This window comes from Armigeres subalbatus, chromosome 3 (assembly GCF_024139115.2).
Source record: "Armigeres subalbatus isolate Guangzhou_Male chromosome 3, GZ_Asu_2, whole genome shotgun sequence".
In the NCBI taxonomy this organism is placed as follows: Eukaryota; Metazoa; Arthropoda; class Insecta; order Diptera; family Culicidae; genus Armigeres; species Armigeres subalbatus.
Window position 1 is genome coordinate 332,400,558 of NC_085141.1, and position 20,798 is coordinate 332,421,355.

Genomic DNA, 20,798 nt, shown 5'->3' on the forward strand with positions numbered 1-20,798 from the left:
GATACGTATTTCGACCTCAACTGTGAGGCCGTCTTCAGTGTCTCGTACTTGACTTACGTACTTGAGTAGAAGTCGAAATACGTATTTGTAAAGATAAAAAAAATCGTAGTGGAATTAAATGGAAAGTACTAAACTCGTCTTAGACAGTTAAAAAAATGTCAATCGAATTAAAAAAAATTACGTTGATTAAAATAAATAGTTGCGTTGGTTCTTTTTCGTAGAGATTCGCGGATTATCAAAACAAAAGCGTATTAGCTTTTGATTCATAAGCGGAAATTTAAATTCAAAAATACTTTCAGACTAAGCCCAATACTTTCAGTTACATTATTGAATTTTCTACTTTTCAGTAGTAAAGTGCATTACATTTAGTTATGCCAATTCTATTTTTTCTGTGTACTTACTTCTCAACATTTCGTTTCTTACATCCCAATTATCATTCTCCACTTCTCACTTCTTGCTTCTGTTTTCTTCGCTATTCACTTCCTACTTCTCACTTCTCATATATCCCATCTCACTTCTCACTTCCCTATACTTACTTTTCCACATTGGCGTAACTTATGAAAAATTCTAGGGGGGGCTAACTTTTTTTTAAACTTTTCTATTTTAACACTTTTAACACACAGAAAGTTCACCATTTTCGCTTGATTCAACTGATGTTATTGTTCGCAAGTTGGTCTATCAGATATTAATGGACGACCTCAATATTTCAAATCTAGAAATCTCGTAGGATTCCCAAAATTCTTGATAGGTTCAGAAAACCATAGGTGTTGCGCTCGCCGTAAATAGAATGTGAAGCACGATCCTGAATTTTTAAAGAATTTTTTTGATTTGCTTCGAACCTAGAATACATTATAAATTAAATATTGGATAAATTAGTTAGTTAAACTCTTTTCGCCAGCTTTCATTTCAGTGGCCTGACAACAAACTAACCTTTCTTTTCTGTTAGAATAAATTCTAGGATGATTTAAAAAAAAAATCAGTTTTACATCCCAATACAACTTATTGGTCGCTAATTTTCAATTTTGTTAAAAAAATTGCAACAAATTTACTTATAGGAGCATTTGTTAACAAATAGGAACATTTAACACATTTTTTCTCTCAGTAGGCCTGTTTCACGCTTACCTACTGAGACATTTTCACAGGTTTCATTCTGCAGCGATAGGAGTTTAGAGAATTAAAAAATATGCGGAGTTTCTTAAATCCATCCGAAAGAATACAAAGTTCGTTCTTATTCAACTTTTAGTTACCACTACTTGAAATCTAAGAACTTTACCGAACCTTTCGCAAGCAGCCTACAGTGATGATTGAATTGCGCTGCAGCTTTTAGGATTGGTATTAGTTAGGAAGGTTAAGATCATACGCTCGATTTAGGTAACAATTACTCACAAAACCCTGAAAAAACTTCAAAATCTCAGGAAATTATCCATCAAGTACTTGTCTTCTTCTTCTTATTGGCATTACATCCCCACACTGGGACAGAGCCGCCTCGTAGCATAGTGTTCATTAAGCACTTCCATAGTTATTAACTGCAAGGTTTCTAAGACTAGTTACCATTTTGCATTCGTATATCATGAGGCTAACTCGATGATACTTTATGCCCAGGAAGTCGAGACAATTTCCAATCAGAAAATTACCTAGACCGGCAGCGGGAATCGAACCCAGCCACTCTCAGCATGGTCTTGCGATAGCCGCGCGTTTTACCGCACGTCTAAGGAGGCCCCATACATTTTTTAATAAGGACTTGTTGATTAGATATTTCCTTTGGTATTTCATAAGTTATAACGTGTTTGAAGGGGTCCAGATTTTGTCATGAGCAAGCCTTATAAAAATTGCTCGAAGTTCAAAAACGTGAGCGAATAGATTCAACTTTCTGTAGTAGTATTACGACGAGAGGGATTGGATAATGAAGACAATCCTTTCTCTGCATTTACCCCCGTATATAATCAGTGGACTAGATATGTGCAATATTGCACATATACTTATACAAAGAAACAAATTTTCTAGGGGGGGCTAGCCAGATCCTAGGTGGGGCTATAGCCCCCCCTAGCCCCCCCGTAGTTACGCCAATGCTTTTCCATTGTTACTGCGCACATCTCACTACTAAGTACTCACTTCCATTTCTCAGTACTCACTTCTCACTACCCTGTACTCACTTCTCATTTCTCACTTTTCACTGTTCACTTCGAACATCTCAATGCTCCCTTCATTTAAGTAGAAAACAATTTTAACTATTTGGCCAAACGGCATTCGGTCAAATGACCTTAAACCATATCGTCCTTCTTACACTGCACTGGGGCGTTTTGACTAGTGTAGTCACATTTTTGAAGATGGAAGCAATTCAATATCATAATAATCACTGAAAACAGTTATTTTGTTGCCCAACTGAGTGCTCCAGTTCACGTTTTGCGGACAGTCTAGCAGCGTCGCTCTATGATGTTGTGCAACCAAACATGGGAAGTTACTTCAACTGATATTTAATCTTAGTTAGTTATAGTTTGCACATTATACCGTCTGACCCTAATTCCAATGTTTACGAGTTTAAAATACGATTTACATTCTCTCTATTGGAGTTAACAACAATACAATTTCTACAAGTCGTCTGAATCTCCCTTCCGTAACTGCAGCAACATTGAACTCTTAATTCAATTCACAGCTTTCGAATTGCCAACGAAACACATTCATTTAACCGAAATCCAACAATCTCTTTGTGTGACAATTCCAAACAAGAATCAGCTGTTTTCCATTAACCTTCCATGACCTTGCACTTTGGCAAACGATCCAAAAAGAATCGTTCGTGTGAATGGGAAGGATGGTGCCAAATGCACATTTCGACGCCATTTGCTCAATTCTCTAGCAGCGTCGATTAGTATGAGATTTTTCACTGTCCATTTATTCATTTGAAAGTTATTTACCAAAATTGTAAGATATAGATTTTCTCCCATTTTTCCCCTGTATTAAATTTTCGCCACTGCGTTGAATGTTGCTTGCTTTTTCCGTTGATCGGCAGCAGCATGAGGTCCGCCTCAACCAGTACAGCAACCCACAATCAGTAATCACCGAAGCGGCATCCTTTTTACAGCGCTCTAAACTCTCCACCCGCAAAGGGAGGCCACACACTTGACAGAAAGCTCCCTCGCAAATCGGCATCAGCAGCAGCGGCAGCAGCATCGGAAGGACACAATTCAGCCAGTCGATGCCGCGCTGCCTGCCAGCGTGTATCTTTTGTAAAGATTAAAACGAATAAATTGTACCGAACGGTAATTCTTATGTAAATATCCTTATTATGTAAACACAATTTAGGAGGGAGAAGATACGACGACAACGATTCAACCGGGACGATGCTTTCCTACGTGTGGGACGAAATCGACTCGAAAGTCCACGCCGCCAGCCGCATTTCCCTCGTTTTCCCACCATCCGCACAGCCACTCTTTGTCCGATTCGTTGCCAAAAGATCAGAAAATCAAGACATCGTGCTGGGATTTCCGCGCGCGCTTCGGATTGATTGTGAACCGCCCGAAAGGATAAACGGTTCGGTTGCCAAGGCCCAACCAACGCTTCGCACTGCAGGAATTGGGTTGGTTGAAATTTTAAAACCGACGTTGAAGGGTGAATTTTCTGTCCGATGTTTGGGCCGATACGTTCATAAAAGATCTACTTTCCAATATTTTTTAGGATACACATTCTATTTTAACCATCTGTTCATGGAAAGATCCCACAGTGAAGGGAACCCTTTTTTCGTCACACAGCGCACCATTTCACAATGACACAGCCAGCAGAACCCGAGCACAATCAAGGTTTTGCGTTTCTGACAGTATTTAAAATTTTCCGCATTTTCTTTTCTGTTTCTTTTCTCCGTTCCGACAGGTCTCATCGCTGGGCAAGGCCGTGCTGATCACCGGGTGCGAATCGCCGCTGGCTCGGGCCCTGGCTAGACGGCTGGATGATTTGGGATTTATCGTATTTGCCGGCTTCAAGGCCCTGGACGAGAGCGCCGAAGCGGAGATGCTGAAGGCTCTATCTTCCGGGCGGTTGAAACCGATTCAGCTGGATGTCTCCTCGGAGGTACAGGTGAGCAAAGTTCACAGTTTATTAGCGCAGTCTGAATGAAGAATGATTTTTCCACAAATTTGCATACATTAGTTAAAAAATGAAAGACTATTTTGAAAAATCAAACATAAAATATATTCGGAAAATCTAAATGAAATTTTTTTACAAAAATATCAGAAAATTCTAAATACTGAGGTCCCGGATATGTTATGGGATATAAAAAGTTATAGCCACCATTATTTACAGAGGTTGCCATACCCTCGAAGATGCGTTCAATTAAAAAATATAAATATCCATTCTAATGTCTATCCAGAAACAATCCAAATTCGATCCAAACACAGTCCAAGCATCACCCAAATGTGAACCAAATGTAAATCAAATACAATTACAAATGCAAAACAATTCAAATCTTATAAAAAATAATCGGAATACAATTTCTTGACTTTGGGGCCCTCCTTAGCCGTGCGGTAAGACGCGCGGCTACAAAGCAAGACCACGCTGAGGGTGGCTGAGCAATTTTCGGATTGGAAATTGTCTCGACTTCCCTGGGCATAAAAGTATCATCGTGTTAGCCTCATGATATACGAATGCAAAAATGGTTACTTGGCTTCAAAACCTCGCAGTTAATAACTGTGGAAGTGCTTAATGAACACTAAGCTGCGAGGCGGCTCTGTCCCAGTGCGGGGATGTAATGCCAATAAGAAAAATTTCTTGATTTTGAATCCAATCCAAATCCAATCCAAATCCAATCCAAATCCAATCCAAATCCAATCCAAATCCAATCCAAATCCAATCCAAATCCAATCCAAATCCAATCCAAATCCAATCCAAATCCAAACCCAATCCAAATCCAATCCAAATCCAATCCAAATCCAATCCAAATCCAATCCAAATCCAATCCAAATCCAATCCAAATCCAATCCAAATCCAATCCAAATCCAATCCAAATCCAATCCAAATCCAATCCAATCCAAATCCAATCCAAATCAATAATCAAATCCAATCCAAATCGAATCCAAATCCAATCCAAATCCATCCAGTCCAATCCAAATCAATCAAATCCAATCCAAATCCAATCAGTCAGGATCCAATCCAAATCAATCCAAATCAATCCAAATCAAGTCGATCCAGTCAGGTCAGTCCCGATCCGAGTCCAGATCCAGTCCAGGTCAGTCCAGATCCGAAGTCATCCAGTCCGATCCAGTCAGGTCAGTCAGGTCAAGTCCAGATCGAGTCCAAGGTCAGTCAAGTCAGTCCAGGTCAGTCCAGATCAGATCCAGATCAGTCCAGATCCAGTCCAGGTCAGTCCAGATCCAGTCCAGATCAGTCCAGGTCAGTCAGGTTCAGTCCAGGTCAGTCAGGTCAGGTCAGTCAGTCAAGATCAGGTCAGGTTAGATCCAGTCAGGTCCAGGTCAGATCAGAGTCAGTCCAGATCAGTTCCAGATCAGTTCAGGTCGGTCAGATCCAGTCCAGTCCAGTCGGTCAGGTCAGTCCAGGTCAGTCTGATCATGTCAAGATCCAGTCCAGATCCAGTCTGAAAGTCCAGGTCAAGATCCAGGTCAGGTCAGTCAGATCCAGTCCAGATCCAGTCCAGATCCAGTCAAGTCGGTCAGTCCAGATCCAGGTCAGTCAGATCCAGTCAGATCCAGTCCAGATCCAGTCCAAGGTCGGTCAGATCAGTCAAGTCAGTCCAGGTCCAGTCCAGATCCAGTCCAGTCAGTCCAGGTCAGATCCAGGTCCAAGTCAGTCAGATCAGTCCAGGTCAGTCAGGTCAGTCCAGGTCAGTCAGTCGGTCAAGATCCAGTCCAGATCAGGTCAAGTCAGTCCAGATCAGGTCCAGATCCAGTCCAGGTCAGTCCAGATCCAGTCAGTCAGTCGGTCAGGTCAGTCCAGATCCAGTCAGGTCGGTCCAGATCCAGTCCAGGTCCAGTCAGGTCAGTCCAGATCCAGTCCAGGTCCAGTCCAAGTCAGTCCAGTCAGATCCAGTCCAGTCCAGTCAGGTCCAGTCCAGTCAGTCCGATCCAGTCCAGATCCAGTCCAAAGATCAGTCAGATCCAGTCCAGATCCAGTCAAGTCCAGTCAGGTCCAGATCCAGTCCAGTCCAGTCAGGTCAGTCCAATCAGTCCAGATCAGTCCAGATCCAGTCCAGGTCCAGTCCAGATCCAGTCCAGATCGGTCAGTCCAGTCCAGGTCCAGTCCAGGTCAGTCAGTCAAATCCAGTCCAGTCAGTCGATCAGTCCAGATCCAGTCCAAGATCAGTCAAGATCAGTCAGATCGGTCAGATCAGTCAAGGTCAGTCCAGTCCAGTCCAGTCAGTCCAGTCCAGTCCAGATCCAGTCAGGTCCAGTCAGATCCAGTCCAGATCCAGTCCAGTCAGTCAGTCCAGTCAGTCAGGTCAGTCCAGGTCGGTCCAGATCCAGTCCAGGTCAGTCCAGTCCAGATCCAGTCAGTCCAGTCAGATCAGTCAAGATCCAGTCAAGTCAGTCCAGTCAGTCCAGATCCAGTCCAGGTCAGTCCAGTCAGTCCAGTCAGTCAGTCCAGTCAGATCAGTCCAGATCCAGTCCAGGTCAGTCCAGGTCAGTCCAGGTCAAGTCAGTCCAGGTCAGTCCAGTCAGTCCAGATCAGTCCAGATCCAGTCAAGTCCAGTCCAGATCCGGTCCAGATCCAAGTCCAGGTCCAGTCCAGGTCAGTCAAGGTCGAGTCCAGGTCAATTCAGTCCAAATCAGATTCGATCAGTCAACCAATCCGAGTCAGTCTAAAGTCCAGTCCAAATCCAGTCCAGGTCAGTCAAATCAGATCCAGGAGTCAGATCCAAATTCAAATCCAAATCAGGTCAAGTCCAAATTCCAGTCAGTCAGTCCAAAAGTCAGTCCAGATCCAGTCCAGGTCAGTCCAGGTCAGTCCAATCCAGTCCAAGGTCAGTCAGGTCAGTCCAGATCCAGTCAAGTCAGTCCAAATCCAGTCCAGGTCAGTCCAGTCAGTCAGATCAGTCCAGGTCAGTCAGGTCAGTCCAGATCCAGTCCAAGTCAGTCAGTCAGTCCAGTCAGTCAGATCCAGTCCAGTCAGGTCAGTCCAGATCCAGTCCAGGTCGGTCAGGTCAGTCCCAGATCCAGTCAAGTCCAGTCCAGATCGGTCCAGATCCAGTCCAGATCCGGTCAAAGTCCAGTCGATCAGTCAGTCCGATCAGGTCAGTCCAGATCAGTCCAGATCCAGTCCAGATCCAGTCAGATCCAGTCCAAGATCAGTCCAGGTCAGTCAGATCCAGTCAGATCAAGTCCAGGTCAGTCAGATCAGTCAGATCCAGTCAGATCCAGTCCAGATCAGTCAGATCCAGTCAGTCAGATCCAGTCAGATCCAGATCAGTCAGGTCAGTCCAGTCAGTCAGTCAGATCAGTCAGGTCAGTCCAGTCAGTCAAGTCCAGTCCAGATCCAGTCAAGGTCAGTCAGGTCAGTCCAGGTCAGTCAAGTCAGTCAGATCCAGTCCAGATCCAGTCCAGATCAGTCAGGTCAGTCCAGAGATCCAAATCCAGTCAAATCCAGTCCAGATCAATCCAGATCCAGTCCAAGTCAGTCCAAGGTCCAGTCAGGTCAGTCAGTCAGGTCAGTCCAAATCCAGTCCAGGTCAATCAGTCAATGGTCAAGTCATCAGATCGGTCAAGTCAGTCCAGTCAGTCCAGATCCAGTCCAGGTCGAGTCCAGATCCAGTCAAATCAATCCAGGTCAGTCAGATCAGTCCAAGTCATCAAGATCCAGTCCAAGTCAGTCCAGATCCGATCGATCCAGATCCAGTCAGATCCAGTCCAAATCAGTCAAATCGATCCGATCAGTCCAAGTCAGTCCAGATCAGTCAGATCAAATCCAATCCAGATCCAGTCCAGTCAGTCAGTCAGATCAGTCCAGATCCAGTCCAGATCAGTCCAGTCCAAGATCAGTCCAGATCCAGTCCAGGTCAGTCCAGATCCAGTCAGTCGGTCCAAGTCAGTCCAGGTCAGTCAGATCCAGTCCAGATCAGTCCAGATCCAGTCCAGGTCAGTCCAGGTCAGTCAGATCCAGTCAGGTCAGTCCAGATCCAGTCAGATCAGTCCAGGTCAGTCCAGATCAGTCAAGATCCAGTCCAGGTCAGTCCAGATCCAGTCCAAGTCAGTCAAGTCCAGTCCAGATCAGTCAGGTCAGTCCAGATCCAGTCCAGATCCAGTCAAGTCAGGTCAGGTCAGTCAGGTCAGTCCAGATCCAGTCCAGATCCAGTCCAGATCCAGTCCAGATCAGTCAAGATCCAGTCCAAGATCGAGTCCAGTCCAGTCCAAGGTCAGTCCAGTCAGTCCAGGTCAGTCAAGGTCCAGTCAGTTCAGATCCAGTCCAGTCAGGTCAGTCAGTCAGATCCAGTCCAGAGTCGGTCCAGTCAGGTCAGATCCGGTCCAGATCAGTCAGATCAGTCCAGATCAGTCAGATCCAGTCAGATCAGGTCAGTCCAGATCCAGTCCAGATCGGTCAAGTCAGTCCAGATCCAGTCCAGGTCAGTCCAGGTCGGTCAGATCCAGTCCAGATCAGTCAGATCCAGTCCAGGTCGGTCAGGTCAGTCCAGATCCAGTCCAGATCCAGTCAGGTCAGTCCAGGTCCAGTCAAGTCAGTCCAGATCAGTCAGATCCAGTCCAGGTCAGTCCAGATCCAGTCCAGATCCAGTCCAGGTCAGTCCAGGTCAGTCCAGGTCGGTCCAGATCAGTCCAGATCCAGTCCAGGTCAGTCCAAGATCAGTCCAAGTCAGTCCAGATCCAGTCAGATCCAGGTCCAGATCCAGTCCAGGTCAGTCCAGATCCAGTCAGATCAGTCAAGTCAGTCCAGATCCAGTCCAGATCAGTCCAAATCCGAGTCAGGTCAGTCAGGTCAGTCAAATCCAGGTCAGTCCAGGTCCAGTCAGATCAGTCCAGATCGAGTCAGGTCCCAGATCGATCCAGTCCAGTCCAGTCGGTCCAAATCCAGATCCAGTCAAGTCAGTCCAAGATCAGTCCAGGTCAGTCCAGATCCAGTCAAGGTCAAGTCCAGATCAGTCAAGATCCAGTCCAGATCCAGTCAGGTCAGTCCAAGGTCCAGTCCAGATCAGTCCAAGGTCAGTCCAGATCCAGTCCAGGTCAGTCCAGGTCAGTCAGATCCAGTCCAGGTCAGTCCAGGTCAGTCCAGATCCAGTCCAGGTCAGTCAAGTCAGTCCAGATCCAGTCAGATCCAGTCCAAGGTCAGTCCAAGTCAAGTCCAGATCCAGTCCAGAGTCAATCCGATCCAGTCAGATCCAGTCAGATCGATCAAATCGGTCAAGATCCAGTCAGATCCAGTCAATCCCAGTCGAGTCCAGATCCAGTCGTCAGTCAAGTCCAGTCCAGTCCGATCAGTCAGATCCAGTCAGATCCAAGTCCAGATCCAGTCCAGGTCCAGTCAAGTCCAGTCCAGGTCAGTCAGATCCAGTCAGGTCAGTCCAGATCAGTCCAGGATCAGTCCAGGTCAGTCCAGTCAGTCAAGATCGATCCAGGTCAGTCCAGATCGAGTCAGGTCAGTCCAGGTCCAGTCCAGATCCAGTCAGATCCAGTCCAGATCCAGTCCAGATCAGTCAGATCAGTCCAGATCAGTCCATCCAGTCGGTCAGTCCAGGTCAGTCAGGTCAGTCCAGATCCAGTCAGATCCAGTCCAGATCCAGTCCAAGTCCAGTCCAGATCAGTCCAGATCCAATCGGTCAGATCCAGTCAGATCCAGTCCAAGTCGATCCAGGTCAGTCCAGGTCAATCCAGTCAGTCCGATCGGTCCAGTCGATCCAGTCGATCCAGTCAGTCGATCAGTCCAGATCCAGTCAGGTCCAGTCCAGATCCAGTCCAGATCCAGTCCAGATCCAGTCCAGATCCAGTCCAGATCAGTCCAGATCCAGTCCAGGTCAGTCAAGTCGGTCCAAGTCAGTCCAAGTCAGTCAGGTCCAGTCAAGATCCAGTCAAGTCAGTCAGATCCAGTCCAGATCAGTCCAGATCCAGTCCAGATCCGGTCAAGTCAGTCAATCCAGTCAAATCCAGTCAGTCCAGGTCAGTCAGATCCAGTCCAAGATCAGTCCAGGTCAGTCCAGATCCAGTCCAGATCCAGTCAGGTCAGTCAGTCGGTCAGATCCAGTCCAGATCAGTCCAGATCCAGTCCAGATCCAGTCCAGATCCAGTCCAGATCCAGTCCAGATCCAGTCCAGGTCAGTCCAGATCAGTCAGGTCAGTCAGAGTCAGTCAGTCCAAAGTCAGTCCAGTCCAGATCCAGTCGGTCAAGTCAGTCAGATCCAGTCCAGATCCAGTCAGGTCGGTCAAGTCCAGTCCAGATCAGTCCAGATCCAGTCAGATCCAGTCAGATCAGTCAGGTCAGTCCAGATCAGTCCAGATCCAGTCCAGGTCAGTCAGTCCAGTCAGGTCAATTCCAGTCAGTCAGGTCAGTCAGTCCAGATCCAGTCAGGTCAGTCATCAGTCAGGTCAGTCCAGATCCAGAGTCCAGTCAGGTCAGGTCAGATCAGTCAATCCAGGTCAGTCCAGATCAGTCCAGTCCAGTCAGATCAGTCCAGATCCAGTCCAGATCGGTCACAGTCCAGATCCAGTCAGATCGATCCAAGGTCAGTCCAGGTCCAGTCCAGATCAGTCCAAGTCAGTCCAAGTCGGTCAGATCAAGTCAGTCCGATCCAGTCGATCCAGTCCAGATCAGGTCGGTCAGGTCAGTCCAGATCTAAATCAGTCAGTCCAGATCCAGTCCAGTCCAGTCCAGATCCAGTCAGTCAGGTCAGGTCCAGTCCAGGTCAGTCTGGATCCAGTCAGGTCAGGTCAGTCAGATCCAAGTCCAGATCGTCAGTCCAGATCCAGTCCAGATCAGTCAATCCAGTCCAGATCAGTCAGGTCAAGTCAAATCCAGTCAAGTCCAGTCAGGTCAGTCCAAGTCAGTCAGTCAGTCCAGTCAGATCCAGTCCAGATCAGTCCAGATCAGTCCAAGTCAGATCAAATCCAGGTCCAGATCCAGATCCAGGTCAATTCAGTCCAGGTCAGATCCAGTCAAGTCAGTCCAGATCAGTCCAGATCAGTCCAAATCCAGTCCAGGTCCAGTCAAATCAGTCGATCAAGTCAAATCAGTCCAGGTCAGTCCAGATCCAGTCAAATCCAGTCAGATCAGTCCAAATCAGTCCAAGATCCAGTCAGATCCAGTCCAAGTCAAGTCAGATCCAGATCGATCCAAATCAGTCGATCAAGTCAGTCAATCCAAATCCAGTCAAATCAGTCCAAGTCAATCCAAATCAAGTCCAGGTCAGTCCAGATCAATCCAGTCAGTCAATCCAGTCAAGTCAGTCCAAATCAGTCAAGTCAATCCAGTCCAGTCAAATCCAGTCCAGTCAAATCCAGTCCAGATCCAGTCCAGATCAGTCAAATCAGTCAGTCAATCAGTCAGTCAGATCAGTCCAGATCCAGTCAAGTCAGTCCAGATCCAGTCAGATCAGTCCAGGTCAAATCAATCCAGTCCAGATCCAGTCCAGATCCAGTCAGATCCAGTCAGATCCAGTCCAAATCCAGGTCAGGTCAGATCCAAGTCCAGTCAGGTCAGTCAGTCCAGGTCAGTCAAATCAGTCCAGATCAGGTCAGATCAGTCCAGATCCAATCCAGATCAGTCCAGATCCAGTCCAGATCCAGTCCAGATCAGTCAGGTCAGTCCAGATCCAGTCCAGATCAGTCCAGGTCAGTCCAGATCCAGTCCAAGTCAGTCCAGATCCAGTCAGATCAGTCCAGATCCAGTCAAGTCCAGGTCAGTCCAGGTCAGTCCAGGTCAGTCAGATCCAGTCAGGTCCAGATCCAGTCAGTCAGATCCGGTCAGTCCAGTCAATCCAGTCAGTCCAGTCCAATCAGTCAGTCCAGATCCGGTCAAGTCAGTCAGATCCAGTCCAGGTCAGTCCAGATCCAGTCAGATCAGTCAGGTCCAGTCAGGTCCAGTCCAGATCCAAGTCCAGGTCAGTCAAATCAATCAAATCAGTCCAGATCAATCAGATCGATCCAAATCCAATCCAAACCAATCAAATCAATCCAAACCAATCAAACCAATCCAGATCCAATCAAACCAATCCAAACCAATCAAATCCAATCAGATCCAATCAAATCCAATCCAACCAATCCAAATCAATCCAGATCCAATCCAATCAAATCCAATCAAACCAATCCAAACCAATCCAACCAATCAAACCAATCCAAATCAATCCAAATCCAATCAAACCAATCCAAACCAATCAAACCAATCAAATCAATCCAAACCAATCCAAATCAATCAGATCAATCCAAATCCAATTCAAATCCAATCCAAATCCAATCCAATCCAAATCCAATCCAAATCCAATCCAAATCCAATCCAAATCCAATCCAAATCCAATCCAAATCCAATCCAAATCCAATCCAAATCCAATCCAAATCTAATCAAAATCCAATCAAAATCCAATCCAAATCCAATCTTAATGCAATCCAAATACAACTCAAATGCAATCCAAATCCAATACAAACTCAATCAAATCACAATCCAAACCAAATCCAATCCAAATCCAATAAAAACCCAACCCAAATCTAATTCAAATCTTCATCAAATCTTTTCGAATTCAAATCCACTTCAACTTCAAATCCAATATGTTTTCAAGCAACAGGTTGAGGTGCATTTTCAACCCACTAACATCGCATAATTGTTCTTCCACGCCAATTCTATTTTTGGTTATAAACAGTTGAAGCGCTTCTCGTCGGATAAGTATTTCTGACAAAGGACCTCATAATCAACAAGCTGAGGGGAGATGGCCTCTGGAAAGAAAAATTTTATTACCTTTATTAAATTTGTAAATGAGCGAAAAATACAAAACAATCGACAGGAATGCTGATATTGAATGTTAAATGACGATGGAGCTCATTATTGATGGTGTTGTTTATTAGCACTAACTCAACTTTCTGTGGCGCAATTCGTGCTTTTTGACTCTTACCTTAGTGGGTTCCACCAATAAGCTTTGGGCTTATGAAAAAATAAAACATATTACATGCTTTCAAAACACTGAATCTTGAATATACAGGTCTAAAAATTCATTCTCTATAGGAGAAGCAACTGGTACACCAAGAAGGTGACAAACAACGGTGCTTACTTTTTAATTTGAAACTTATTTTTAAGTTTTTAATCTTTATTTTCCCCGTCCAGGTCATGGGTCGGCGAAAACGACGAAAACAAGTCCGTGAATGATTCTTACTCTCGTCGCCGTGCCCGCACGTGTAGGCTGCTGCTGGACCCTTCGTCCTAGAATTTGTATTTTTTTTTCCTAAACGTTCAACCTCCCTCGCATTATCTCCTCGGAGCGGGGCATTCGAACAGCAGAGACTACCATCGTAATTTGACTTTTAACATCTTAAACACCATTCGCATCCATTCTGTACTTCACCCGCCGCTGCCTGCTGCCTTCAGGACAAATTGATGGGAAGGATTTTGGTTCTCCCTCCTCTGCGGCTCCGGCTCGGACAGAACAACTTGAGCAGGGAACCAACAAAAAATCTACGACGTTTTCATACGCAAACCATTTCGCGTAGCCTCAGCGAGTAGCTCTTCGGATGTTTACCCCAATTTAGGGCAAATAGGGTGAGGTTGATTTTTTTTTCAACGGCATATCCGCTTTTTTAGATTATGCGGGTGGATTTTTTGTCCTCCGCCTCACCCGTAACCTTTCCCTAGAAATATGTTTCCATTTATTTTCTCAACAAAATTAGGATTATTCGAGTAGAGTAGCTTCCCCTTGAACTCTAGGTCGTCATACGTGGGAGAGGTCTAATTCAATGTTTCAAGTGTAGAAAAAAATTAAAATAAAAAAAACAAATCAATAAGAAAAAGCAATGGGTAATGTTTTCAACATAACCGCGAGTAGACGTAGGACTTGTATAAACGTAACGTATTTACATTTAACTTTTGGATCTATGGATATTGATTATAGGTATTGATATCGGAAACGACAACTTCCATGCTGTGTAGAATTATTAGCAATTTGTTTTTTCAAAACTTCTGGAAATAAAACTAATAATTAAATACATAATTAGAATTGCTTTACTCAAGCCAATGTAGGGCATTTATAGATTTCTTATTGATGATAGTATATGAAGTTTAAAAATTCGATTTATAAAATTTTCAGACTTGGGCAAAATGTGCTATTTTAGGGGAACTGTACCGTTTTCCAAACAAAGAAATACAGCATCAATTTCGTTGCTTCTTTTTGCTAACATGCTGAAAAAAAATCACAACAATAAGAAACAAGTCAAGGAGCAGTAACCCTACTAAAATAGAGGAGGTACTGCTAATACGTCAACGAAAAAATATTTTTTGTTTTGCTTCCAAACTCCGAGTCTACGTCAAGTTTAATAATACAATTTCTCAGAAAATGAAAAACAAAGAATAAGATAAAATTTTATTTAAATATTCTTCTGGAAATTATTTTTGCGGACTTTTTTTTAAAACATTCACATGTAATACAGCAATTTTTTTTTAATCTAAAATGGATATTAACACTATTGCTGATTGTGCATCTTTAATTGCTAATGCCTTCTGCAAATAAATGAAAGTAATTATTTTGATCAAATTTTTATTTTCCTCAGTGTAGTTGATTTTTTCCCCATGGGAAATCAGAATTGTTATAGTATAACCATGTTTTAATGCACGTGTCGTTTAGTAACAAGCACAACTTAACATATGGTCAGTCATATGACATGACTCGTACCCATCCCGGGATCATGTGGATTATGAAACCAATCACCTGACCAAGCAGAGCAGACCAAATCTCTCTAATTTTATTCTTCTTCATCCACCACCGCTGCCCTCGCTGCCTTAGTCATCATCGGCCTCTAGCCGTGAACTCCGAGCGATGCGATGGGCGATTGCATCCATCGCAACCGACACCACTGCATCCGACCATCATCAAACACAGAATGACAAAAAAAATGCGCCCACTTCTTTCATGCATATTCGCCGACCCATCGTCAGTTCTACCGCTGGTGACTGCATGCTGTCGCTGTGTAGGTAAACACAGCGGACAAACGAACGAAACGAAAAATGCGCGAGCAAAAAGCACGTCAGTACGCGCTGCTGTCACAAATTGAAATGACTCGCACACGACAGGCACTGCTTCTTTTATACACAAAGAAAATTTTCCGGTAGACCCGAAGCCCGTGCCCGTACCGCATTCTGATGTCCGTGTTAGGAATGCACGGGATTGGTTACATATGAAATTTGTACTGGCTTTGATAAGAACTGAAATTTTCAATAGCTTATTGTTAATAATCTTAAGTTTCAATTGAATAGGTGAAATGGTGGAGAGTGTCCGAGTCGATTGATTTATAAATCTTAAAAATCCATCGAAAGATAAAGGCGCTAGTAACGTTCAAAATCTTCCCTTCAAGCGTAACGCTCTCGATTTCCAAAAATCTAAATGACACCCAGTATAGTAAAGAAAGACGTAAGTCCTACGTCAAAAACCGCCGAGTATGAAATGAACAGATTGCGCCACCGTATATACCTACACGCAAAAAAATGTTGCGGTTGAAACTACACGTAAAAAAATTTAATGTTGTTTATTATTAATATTTCTAATACTTTTTTGCCGAAGCAGGCGCTTAATGATATGTATAAGAAAAAACTTATACATCGCATTAGCCACATACATTCGGAAACTTATACTTTTCATTAACTTATGAATGTTATTAGCTTTTTGATATGGGACTATTCATTAGGTGGCATAATGAAGAGTATAAGTATTTTCGAATGGTTTTTTGCCATAACATATAAGGTTATTTTTTTACGTGTACCATTCCGAGGGTTATTTTAAGAATATGCACCGACGATTTTCAGCAGATAACAAACCCGTTTGATTTTACCAATAGAGGTAATAAACTATAGAGGACGATTGTCGCTGCGGTTACCTTTGTTATCGTCCCCAAACATGTTGGGTACCTATCTGTCAAAACGTTCTGATTTTTCCTTCGTTGACATTTAGTGCCATATCCTCGCCAGCAAAAGATGTTTCGCCAGTGACGACAGCGACAGTCTTCCTCTATAGTTTATTACCTCTATTATTTTACCAGGCGCCCAGTAAAAACCAACTGTGCCCCTTGCGAAATGTTGTCACATGAACTGAAACAGTGGTGAATTTGTACGAAACCATGGTTGATTGTACTGAAATTTCATGGTCGTTTTAAAAACAGAGCGTAGTCTACAAAATAGTAATTGTTACCACGGATTTTTTTTTCTTTGTTTGTTCTGTCAAAAACACACGAATAGAAATATACAGTGCCGCCGTTGTTTTGATGGGATTAGTGCTAAATGAGTTACCTTGATTGATCCTTTCTGATTCGTTTTGTACGCTGATGTACGGCTATGGACCGACCCGTTATAGACTTGAACTGCATAGGAACTTTACCATTAGTCAAACAGTTTGTATGAAATAATATGCGAATGCAATAATAATCTGTTTGAAATCGATACTGATACGATCCAAAGTAGATTAAAAAACAAATGTGTAATGAAATTCGATTTAATTTGAATCGACACAATATTTAAAACGTTTCGATTGCTATCCAAATGCATTTTAGATCCCAAATCCTTTAGAACGGGTACTGATCGAAATCGATATAGATATAGATATAAATATAGATTCTTTTCAAAATTATACGAATTGATGTGATTTTTTTCGGATTCGATTTAGAATACACGTAAAAAAATAACCTTATATGTTATGGCAAAAAACCATTCGAAAATACTTATACTCTTCATTATGCCACCTAATGAATAGTCCCATATCAAAAAGCTAATAACATTCATAAGTTAATGAAAAGTATAAGTTTCCGAATGTATGTGGCTAATGCGATGTATAAGTTTTTTCTTATACATATCATTAAGCGCCTGCTTCGGCAAAAAAGTATTAGAAATATTAATAATAAACAACATTAAATTTTTTTACGTGTAGTAACCGATAATTAATCAGGTTCGATTTGCGCTATTGAATTTAAATCGAGTTTGATTGAATAAAACTTAAAGACAGTGTGGGAACAGTTCTAAATCTGTTTTTTCAATTGGAATACTTTAAGAAATCGAATTAGGTTTATTTGAATTCACATTCAATTCAGATAGAATTCGGATTTGATTCAATATCGATTCGGATTTTAATTTGATTTAAATCAGATCCATTTGGGAATAGAATTTGATTATTTTTTTTTACATTTTTCCTTTGTTCAGTTCGCAATCCATCCAAATCAGATCGCTTTCGAAATTTATTAAAACTTAGTAGTCAATATAATGATTTTATTCCCCTTACTTTAAGCTGAAATTTATTTTGGTTCATAGCCAATTGGAATTAGTATAATTTTCAATATAACCCGTAATCGGTTCAGGCTTGATTTTGAGTAAAGTTTATATGTGAATACACGTGGAGACAGACATAATTATACGCATATGAAACTACAGACCAGATATTTTAAATCCTGTGGGGAGTTCTTTGCCCCAATTTGCTCCTCTGTCGCATATGAAGTCTTCAAATATCACTATTTTCAACCTTAAATCGCCAATAACAAGTCATGTTTGAAAAAACATCCCTGGTATCTTCCAGAAAGTGGTCTATTTTGATTATATATAAGGTACACTGGGGGAAGTGGAAAAGGAAATCTCGATAGTTCATGTTCAAATTATTGTAAAAGCAATTTAAATGATCTGAATGCATTCAGTCATTGTGGGCTCTCAAAAACAGTCCATTTTGCACCAACTGTGCAGTAATTCGTACCATTTTAGTGATGCAGGGTCATTAGGCCGAAGGTCATTAGACCGAACGGTCATTAGGCCGAATGGCCATTAGGCCGAATGAGAACTGGGAAGTGAGAAGTGAGTAGTGCGAATTGAGGAAGTAGTAGAACGGAAGAAGAAATAAGAAAAAAGGTGGAAGAATTAAGAAGGACGAAGGAAGAAGGAAAAAGAATGAAAAAAGAAGAATAAAGGAAGACGGGAAAAGAAGGAAGAAAACGAAAAAAAAGAATGAAGAAGAAAGAAGGAAGAAGAAAGAAGGAAGAAGAAAGAAGGAAGAAGAAAGAAGGAATAAAGAAGAAGGAAAAGGGAAGAGTGAAGAAGAGAGAAGGAAGAAGGAAGAAGGAAGAAGAAAGAAGGAAGAAGGAAAAATTAAGAATGAAGAATAAAGAAGGAAGAAGAAAGAAGAAAGAAGAAAGAAGAAAGAAGAAAGAAGAAAGAAGAAAGAAGAAAGAAGATAGAAAAAAGAAGAAAGCAGAAAGAAGAAAAAAAAAAAAAGAAAGCAGAAAGAAGAAGAAGAAAGTAGAAAGAAGGAAGAAGAAAGAAGAAATAAGAAAGAAGAAAGAAGAAAGAAGAAAGAAGAAAGAAGGAAGAAGAAAGAAGAAATAGGAAAGAAGAAAGAAGAAGGAAGAAAGAAGAAAGAAGAAAGAAGAAAGAAGAAAGAAGAAAGAAGAAGAAAGAAGAAAGAAGAAAGAAGAAAGAAGAAAGAAGAAAGAAGAAAGAATAAAAAAGAAGAAAGAAGGAAAAAGGAAGAAGGAAAAAGGAAAATGGAAAAAGGAAAAGAGAAGAAGGAAGAAGGAAGAATGAAGAATGAAGAATGAAGAAGCAAAAGGAAGAAGGAGGAAGGAAGAATGAAGAATAAAGAAGGAAGAAGGAAGAAGGAAGAATGAAGAAGGAAGAAGGAAGAAAGAAGAAAAAAGAAGGAAGAAGGAAAAAGGAAGAAGGAAGAAGGAAGAAGGAAGAAGCAAAAAGGATGAAGGAAGAAGGAAAAGGGAAGAGTGAAGAAGGGAGAAGGAAGAAGGAAGAAGGAAGAAGAAAGAAGGAAGAAGGAAAAATTAAGAATGAAGAATAAAGAAGGAAGAAGAAAAAAGAAAGAAGAAAGAAGAAAGAAGAAAGAAGAAAGAAGAAAGAAGAAAGAAGAAAGAAGAAAGAAGATAGAAAAAAGAAGAAAGCAGAAAGAAGAAGAAGAAAGTAGAAAGAAGGAAGAAGAAAGAAGAAATAAGAAAGAAGAAAGAAGAAAGAAGAAAGAAGAAAGAAGAAAGAAGGAAGAAGAAAGAAGAAATAGGAAAGAAGAAAGAAGAAGGAAGAAAGAAGAAAAAAGAAAGAAGAAAGAAGAAAGAAGAAAGAAGAAAGAAGAAAGAAGAAGAAAGAAGAAAAAAGAAAGAAGAAAGAAGAAAGAAGAAAGAAGAAAGAAGAAAGAAGAAAGAAGAAAGAATAAAAAAGAAGAAAGAAGGAAAAAGGAAGAAGGAAAAAGGAAAATGGAAAAAGGAAAAGAGAAGAAGGAAGAAGGAAGAATGAAGAATGAAGAAGCAAAAGGAAGAAGGAGGAAGGAAGAATGAAGAATGAAGAAGGAAGAAGGAAGAAGGAAGAATGAAGAAGGAAGAAGGAAGAAAGAAGAAAAAAGAAGGAAGAAGGAAGAAGGAAGAAGGAAGAAGGAAGAAGGAAGAAGGAAGAAGGAAGAAGGAAGAACGAAGAACGAAGAAGGAAGAAGGAAGAAAGAAGAAGGAAGAAGGAAGACGGAAGAAGGAAGAAGAATGAAGGAAAGAAGGAAATAAGGAAAGAAGGAAAGAAGGAAGAAGGAAAAAGGAAAAAGGTTGACGGAAGAAGAAAGAAGGAAAAAGAAAAAAGGAAGATGAAAGAAGGAAGATGGAAGTAGGAAGAAGGAAAAAGGAAGAAGAAAGAAAGAAGAAGGAAATAGGAAGAAGGAAGAAGAAAAAACGAAGAAGGAAAAAGGTAGAAGGAAGAAGAATGAAGTAAGAAGGAAAGAAGGAAGAAGGAAGAAGGAAGAAGGAAGAAGAGAAAGGAAAAAGGAAAAAGGAAAAAGGAAAAAGGAAGAAGGAAGAAGGAATAAGAGAGAAAGAAGAAGGAAGAAGGAAAAAGGACGAAGGAAGAAGGAAGAAGAAAAAAGGAAGCAGGAAGCATGAAGAAGAAAGATAGAAGAAGGAAGGTGCAAAAAGGGAGAAGGAAGTTACTCAAGATAGAAGAAGGAAGGTGAAGAAAGACCTTCTTATTTTTCACATTTTGATTCTTTTTGCTAATTCGGCCTAATAGCCATTCGGCCTAATGACCTAATGACACTAGTGGAATGGGGTAAGTGGAAAATCCAAGTTATCTTGACCTTCAATTGTGATGAGTAGTGATATATTATAAAAGTCAAGAAGGTAATTGCTCTGAGTATCTTTTGTTGAATAATTTCATTGGATTAAAGAAATAGGTGCCCAAGGAATTCTTGTAATAGCTAGGGAAGGGCTGGTTGTGCCTTCTCGAACACTAAGTGTACGTAAAATCTGCATGCTCGCCCCAAAGATGAACTTTTTTGGGGAGAATGAGACTTACAGTGTTATAAACTTATCGACTCAGTTAAACGAATTGAGATGTTGTCGGTGTGTGTGTGTTTGTTTGTATGTGTGTGCGCAATACACGTACAAAATAATCACCTATTTTCATGCACTTGTTCCTACCCGATTTGTTCGCCACAAATTGCATTCAACGGCGAAACTTGTTATGAATATAAATAAATAATACATGGAATATATTCACCTATCAGTGCTATTTTTATCTTTCTCATACATTTTTTTCATATGTAAAACATGTGAAAAGCATCAATACCGATAGGTGGATTAATCAGGCGTTTTCTTACGTATATTAGTCCAATCTCCACTTAAATCACAATGATAACAAAGAAGGAACATATTAAGATT

The 20,798-nt window shown here is 41.9% G+C and overlaps 1 protein-coding gene across 2 annotated transcripts in view; it reads left to right on the forward strand.

The window, feature by feature from the left end:
- LOC134225677 (D-beta-hydroxybutyrate dehydrogenase, mitochondrial) overlaps nt 1–20,798 on the forward strand; it is a 364,971-nt gene that overhangs the window by 305,627 nt on the left and 38,546 nt on the right. For both annotated transcript variants that reach the window (XM_062705946.1, XM_062705947.1), the window contains exon 4: nt 3,865–4,068. In XM_062705946.1, the coding sequence (XP_062561930.1) occupies nt 3,865–4,068 (204 nt within the window). The remainder of the gene's footprint in view (nt 1–3,864; nt 4,069–20,798) is intronic.